The sequence below is a fragment of the Triticum urartu genome, chromosome 5A, assembly GCF_056163025.1.
Source record: "Triticum urartu cultivar PI428250 chromosome 5A, HENAU_Tu73, whole genome shotgun sequence".
Taxonomy (NCBI): domain Eukaryota; kingdom Viridiplantae; phylum Streptophyta; class Magnoliopsida; order Poales; family Poaceae; genus Triticum; species Triticum urartu.
The window spans coordinates 386,551,527-386,558,771 of NC_141877.1; the positions used below are offsets into that span (position 1 = coordinate 386,551,527).

Genomic DNA, 7,245 nt, shown 5'->3' on the forward strand with positions numbered 1-7,245 from the left:
TTTAGAGGTTTTAAATAGACTACAACATACGGATATATATAGACATATTTTAGACTGTAGATTCATTCATTTTGCTCCGTATGTAGTCCCTTGTTGAAATCTTAAAAAAACATATATTTGAAAACGGAGGAAGTATTATGTAGCATCATAAAACCAGAGCTTCATGCATACCTGGTAAAATTCCCCCCCATATTCCCCCTTCCATACGTGGATATGGACTCGTCGATGGTGACGTCCGGGTAAAGCGAGGCCCCGAGCGGCCTCAACTCCACCGTGTTGACGAACGGCGTGCCGGTGCCGGTGTTCAGCAGGCACACCGTCACCCAGCTGGACCACGCGACGAATATTGCCTCCGACACCCAGTCGTCGGTCGTGTCTTGGAGCGTGACCGTGTCCCAGTAGTTGGTGCCCAGGTGCAGCTCGAACTGCAGCGACAACGGGCTGCTCTTGCCGTCGTATCTGCCGTGGAAGAACTCCATCCGGACCAGATATTTGGCACCGCTCTCCGTGGGGAGGTTGTAGCAATTCCGTAGGCCGGACGGGGGCGGGAAGCTCCTCAGCGTTAGCAGGGAGACGTCGTTAGTAAAGCTCTCCTGGTCGGCGGCCACCCTGTGGTTCTCCCCGCCGTCGACGTACGGACTGTCAGAGATGTAGGCGATGTTTGTGTAGGTGTCCTTGCGCCCGCTGAATTTGGCATCCAGGCCGCAGTCGATGCTCAGAAAACCTGATTGATCTCACGTAGCACAACCAGGACGAAAAGAGATAAATTATCGATCAAAGCCGGCTACTGTACTTCGTGGCAAAATATCAGCACAAGCGTTTCAGTGTTGTATGGACACATGCGTGGACGGATACGATCGATGTACGCCCTTGAGGTTAGAAACCAACCTTCTTGCTGACCGGCGACATGAACTGCTGTGGCTGCCAAGACGAATGCACCAAGGAAAAGAAACAGCACCATCGAGAAAACAGCTCAGTTGATCACTACACCGCATGCAATGCAATGGCACGGCGAGAGGGCAATGCCTCAGGGGTGCGTATATATTGCGCGCCAAGTACTGCTGGGTAATCTTTCTCAAAATGAAAAAAAAATACTGTTACGTAATCCTTCTCGTGATTGGGCTGCATGCGAGGGGATACTGTTACTGTGTGCAGCTAATGCAGCCAACATGCACCCGTCTCACCGGCCTTAGAGCATCTTCAGCCGTTGGCCCCCCAGGAGGCGCCTAAAATCGTCCTCGGGGGCGCACCGACGCTAAACCGTGTGCTAGAGGCGTGATGCCCTCCAGTCGCGACGCCCACGTTTTTTTGAAAACTTAACTTTTGTCACAAACACGGCGCAAATTAAACCAAACTTTGACGAGTTCGTTCATATTTAAAATATTTTACAAAAAAGAAAAAAAACGCTACTAGTCTGCTCCTTGCCGTCTCCCTCGCCGCTCCTCGCCGCCCGCCACTCTTGTAGTTCTACATGTCGAGGAGGCGGTAGAACCACGTGTAGTCGCCGCCGCCGTCGTCGTTGTCGTCGCCTCCGCCGCGGCCGCCGTCCCTGACGCAACCCTCCCCTGGTTGGCGCGGCGGGTTGGACGGTCCGGGGGTGTCCTCGTCGTCATCGCTGTCAAGGACCACGACGCCATGCTCGTCCTCGCGCCCACGTTTGCGGGCGGCTATCTTCTCGAGGGTCTGGCGCTGCCGGACCATCTCGTCGCGGAGGTAGTCGTCGCGCGCCCACCATAAGGCATCGTCGTCGGAGAAGCCGCGCCGGGCTATCTCCTCGTACTCCGGGGGTAGGCCGGGCTCCGGCTTGTGCGCGACGAGGACGAGGCGGCCAGAGGCAGGGGTGGAGTCGCCGATGCAGACGCTGGAGCTGCGGGTGCGCCGACTGACAGGCGTGTCCTGGGGCTCCGGCTTGACGGGGCGGAGGCAGGGGAGCCGGTCAACCGACTGGACGAGGAGGAGGATGCCCCGGGGTCCATGCGCCTCGGCGTCCACGAGCTCCCACAGCGGCGAGAGAAGGACCGGGGGGGGGGGGGGTACTCCAGCCTCGGCGTGTTGCCGCCCTCGATGTACTCAAGGACGGCCTCCAGCGTGCGGCCGGGCACGCCCCACCATCGGCGCCGACCCTCGGAGTTGAGCCTGCCGGAGGGTACGACGCCGTTGGTGGCCTCGAGCTGCTCGTCGTGGCGGCGCCAGAAGTATGGCTCCCAGAGCGGGCTGTCGGGGACGTAGCGTGGCCCCTCCCTCGCCGCCTACGGCAGGGAGGCGCGGATACGCGCGATCTCCGCACGCCGCGCCGCCCCGGTGGGCGGTGGTGGCATCGGGACCCCGCCGACGCTGATTCTCCACGCCCCAGGCACCCGCATGTCCGGCAGGACCGGGTACTCGGCCTCGAAGAGGAGCCGAGCTTCGTCCTCGTGAAGGTGGCAGCGGCCGAAGCCGTTCGCCGTCGCCTAGGAAGCGTTCGGCCATTCTTTGAACTGGAGACGGCGAGAGGAGAGGGAGGAAGGGGGAAGAAAGGGCTCGTCGGCGGTGGAGACTCTGTGCGTGCCACCGGCGCGCTGGGGGTCGGCTTTATATAGGCGGAGGCGCCGTGAGGCATCAATGGCGGAGGCTGACCGGCGCGGTAGCGCGCGGCAGCTTTGGCATTGATTCGCCGCGGGAAACGAGGCGATGAGGACGACGAAGCGGCGAGAAGCGAGACTAGTCGCTGGCAAAGAGGGTCTGCAGCTCTTTCGTGCCAAAAACGATTCGCCCGGCGTCCCCGAGCGCCCCCCCCCTCCCCAGCACGCCGGGTTCGGGTTGGGTCCGCCGGTGCAAATTTAGGCCCGAGCCAGCGAAAATTGGGCCCTTGGAGACGCGACTGGGCCGATTTTTTTACGCCAGCGACCGAAAAGTCGCCTGGGGGGCTTTGTTGGGGGCGCGGCTGGAGATGCTCTTAGGGTTAGGACCTAAGCGCAAGTTGGAGATTTTTTTTAATAAAAAAAAGTTGAGATGTGTTTTTTAGGAGATTGATGATATATATCCTCGCTCCACTAAACACAAGTGAGAGTGACATAAAATCAGGTTAGCTTCTATCCGAGGGGAGAATAAAAACAATTTTTTTTTGAAAAGGAGGATAAACCCTCGACCTCTGCATCTGGACGATGCATGCGGTCATCTTATTAATTATTCATAGAGACCATACAAAGTAATACATCAGTGAGTCTGAAGCCATTATCTAGGCAACACCTATTGCTACTCCTATCCCATTGAAGAAGGTGTGCCGAATATTCGGGCCTAATATCAAACTGACATCGCACCAAACCCTAACATCTAAAGCCGGATGCCCCAGCTCAGCCACATACCAGGACTGGGTCCCATACCGGACTGACGCACTCTCAGAGGCTGCCGCCGTCATCTTCCACTGGTCCATCTTCAGAGCAGCAACTGACCCATCGACCTTGCCTGGCCTGGCGTAGATGCCACCATGACGCCAAACAACTCCACCATCCTGCACGAATCCGTCCACATGCGCCCATCGCCGAACCTCCGCATCACCATGCCACCGGGATGCGCCGCCGGCCTTGCAGTGGATGAGACACTGCTCTTTCGCTTGTCCCGTCCAACTAGCACTTGCTCCAAAACGATGCCCTCGGAAGGGACAAACGGCATCAAAGGTACCATCATCGTACGATCCGGTAGATGCAAATCTAGGATTTCTCACGAAGCATCACGAGTGGGGTGCGACGACCTACAACAACCATGCCTTAAGAAGAGAACGACGTCATAAACACCGTCATCGTCCGCCGTGACCGAAGTCGACGCCATTGAATGAAACCCATTCCAATAGAAGTGACCCTATAGAACCTTTTTGTTATGGCAGACCGCACGCCACATGTATAGCGTATTCAAGGCTCGGGCCATGGCCGTCGTGGCAAGATCCATTGGGGATGGCAAGCAAAGAGACAAGGGAGGGAGGGAGGCATCTCTAGGGCTTTCGCCTAATGGATCGCCCGCCCATAGTGCAAACGACAACCTTAATAAGCAACAGTACTTTTGAAGATTTAGATTGGTGCGATATAGTTGACATACATATTTTTATTAGTACTGTTCTTTGGGGCTTCAAGGCGCGAGCATTGGCGTTGACTGACTAGTTCTTCTCCAATAAGAGGGGAGAAGGAATGATGAATGAATGGCATTAAGACAATAACCTCGCTCTCACGGAATTGGTCGACATGTGACCTCTACAAGACTACAACACACTGTATACTTTCTTTTAGTGCCTCAACTTGCAGTACAGTAATACAAATTACTTAAGGTTGATAGCGACACTTTGATGTCTCATTAATACAAGTATTTAACAAAAAATTACTACAATTTACCATAAACTACCACTTTATAAATTTGTGTTAAAAACTATCATTTTTCTTTAATCTTTAACTAAAAACTACCACACTGACTTAAAAACTAATTAGCCAAAAATTAAATCTAATTAGCGCAGCTAGCCGGAGCTAGCTAGCTCACGACGGACGCAGCCGGAGCTAGCTAGCTAGCTCACGCGCTTACCGCGGCCGGCCGGAGCTGCTAGTTCACAAGGGGGACGCAGCCAGGGCTAGCTATCACGATAGGGACGCAGCCAGAACTAGCTGGCTAGCTCACGCACGCACTGCGGCGGCCGGAGCTAGCTATTTATGTGCGACCGCCGCTTGCTGTTGCTGCTATTTGCCGTCGCTCCAGCTTGCCGTCCGCAGCTGTTGCTCTTCCGCCACCGTCGCTGCTTGCCGTTGCTCCCACTCGCCGCTGCCGCATGCCTTTGCTTGCCGCTGCCGCTGCCGCCACCGACGAGCTCGCTGGCTGGACCTGATTGCCTTTTATTTTATTTTATAGGGACCTGATCGCTTTAAAAAAAATTGTAGGGATCTGATTGCATTTGTAAAGTGGACCTAAGCTCGTTTAAAATGGACGAGACGGTTGATTTAGAGACATGGTAGTTTTTAGAAAAAAAATAGTAAGAAAGTGGTGGTTTTTGGTATAAATTTGTAAAGTGATAGTTTGTGGGCACGGTTTCATGAATTATGGTATTTTTGGTTAAATACTTCATTAATACTGATTATTCCTATCGGAGGTGATGTTTCCGTTGATAGCAAGGCGTTTATGATGACTTCCTCAATCTTAAAGCTCCGCAAATTCGACCAGCATTGTGTGAGTTAATGATTGCGGGCGTGTGTTCGTGTGCGTATGCGTCTACGTTGTCATCGGTGTTTCTCAAAAAAAAAAAAAACTGACACGAGGCAGGCTACAAACAAAGGTCACCAACCACCGTTTTCGGACGTTGCATCTATCTTCAGCCGAGGACCAAATGAAACAACTTGTAGCCTTGTAGTCACACAACTCAAAATGAACAAAATACTACTACTCGTGAAAGCAGCAGATGAAAACAAAAACAATATGAAATTAAAAGGTAGCAACACTGAATCAAGTTAATGCATCACCACATTGCACCACATTTCCAACTGATTAGACTACTAACTGAATGATAAGTTCTTATATCACAAACACGTATGGGAATTAGCTCCATACCTGGTCACAGCTCACCCACACCTTATTGCGTGCAAACATATGGTCGAATTTCACACAACACAACACAACATAAATATTATCTTGCCCTAGCATGACAAATAATTGAGAATAAACCGTTGTAGTGAAGACCTTGCAATCCCACAAAAGGAGACTAGAGAGTAGAGACCCATCACGATACAATGAAACACATCTCACTTCTTCTTCGGTACAACCCTCCCTGAACACATCAACGGTCCAGATTAAAAGATATCCTTTCGTGAAAATAAGTGAGTAGGGGTAGGATGTGAAATTAAGGTGGGGCAGGCGTACCACGGCGTAGCGAGGCGCGTGCCCGTACGGCCCGCTCTACGCCCGTACGTGGGCGGTGTGCGCCGCGTGAGGAGGAGGGCGGGCCCACGCGTACTAAACCTAATCCATTAATTCGGCGCGGATTAGGCGAACCATTAACGCCGGCGCAGTGAGCCGTTCCGTCGCCGGCGTCGCTTCGCGGGCGGCGCGGATTCACACGCCACCGCCTGCCGCGCGCCTGCGCACGCCACCGCTTGACCGCCCGCGCACGCCGCCCTCATTAATCGCCGGCGCCGATTCGCACGTCGCCGCCTGCCCTTCTGCGCCCTTGACCGCTCGGCTGCCCACCGGCACCCCCGCCCCACCCACCACTACGCCCTATAAAAAGCGCCTCGCGCCCTCCGTCGGCTCGCACACCGCCCTCGCCTCGCCTCTCCTTCTCCCCTTATCGCCGACGTCCTCCTCTTGCGCCCTTCACCACCTCGCGCGCCGTGCCTCTCCCTCTCGCCGACGATGGCCCGCCCCAACTTGACGATGGAGGAGGCGGAGGAGCTCGCCCACTTCGGCATCCCCGCCGCGCCCGACATGCGCCTGCCGGCGAGGTGGCGCCTGAGCGTCGACGGCGTCCCCGTTGCGCCGGTGCCCGAGGTCGGCACCCACCTCTTCGCCCGCGCCGTCGGCCTGTATAGGGCTCGCCTATCGCCGGAGGAGCTCGCCGACCCCCAGTACGCCCCCAACAACCCCGGCTGGGCGGACCGCCTCGCTGACGATCAGCTGCGGCGTCTCCATGCCTACGCCGGCCCGCGCCCGCCCATGAAGCACAACCGCGCGCGGCGGCATCAGCTCTGGGACGGCCGCACCTTCGAGGAGGTGGTCGTGCCGTACCGCGCGCAGGCGGTCGCCGGCGTCATGCCTGCTCCACCGGGGGACGGCTTTCAGCTGTACCGCCGCGGTGAGGCACGCTCGACCCACGCCCGCCTCGACTTCGGCGCCATGCACCCGCCCCCGCCCCGTGGAGGCCCAGGCGGTGACCGCGGCGCTGTCCGCCTCGGCCCCGGCGATCGCCGTACGGCGGGCAGGAACGGCGCCGGGTCCAGCCGTACCGCGGGCAGGAACGGCGCAGGGTCCAGCCGCGCCCCTCCGCCCGAGCCGCAACAGCCAGAGCCGGCATTGGTGGCGGAGTACAGGCGGCTGGCGGCGGAGGCCGGCGACCCGGACGACATGTCGGGCTACCTGACGGCGCTCCGTGAGTCGGAGAACATGCCGCAGCCGCCGCCGCTCGTTCAGGAGTACCTTCAGGTCGCCCCGGGCGCCGTCCATCCGGAGGACCCGGAGAACTTTCCTAGGTACCACGCCGCGCTCGAGGACTCGATGGCTGCGGCGGCCGTGCCCGTGGTG

The 7,245-nt window shown here is 56.7% G+C and overlaps 1 protein-coding gene across 1 annotated transcript; it reads right to left on the minus strand.

The window, feature by feature from the left end:
* Positions 1 to 112: 112 nt before the first annotated feature.
* LOC125507040 (LRR receptor-like serine/threonine-protein kinase IOS1) lies at positions 113 to 2,363 on the minus strand. The gene is made up of 3 exons (XM_048671737.2): positions 2,254 to 2,363; positions 1,656 to 1,867; positions 113 to 733 (listed from the first exon to the last, which is right to left on the minus strand). Exons 1-3 carry the CDS (start codon positions 2,361 to 2,363, stop codon positions 162 to 164), a joined length of 894 nt encoding a protein of 297 aa, XP_048527694.2. The 3' UTR covers positions 113 to 161.
* Positions 2,364 to 7,245: the final 4,882 nt, after the last annotated feature.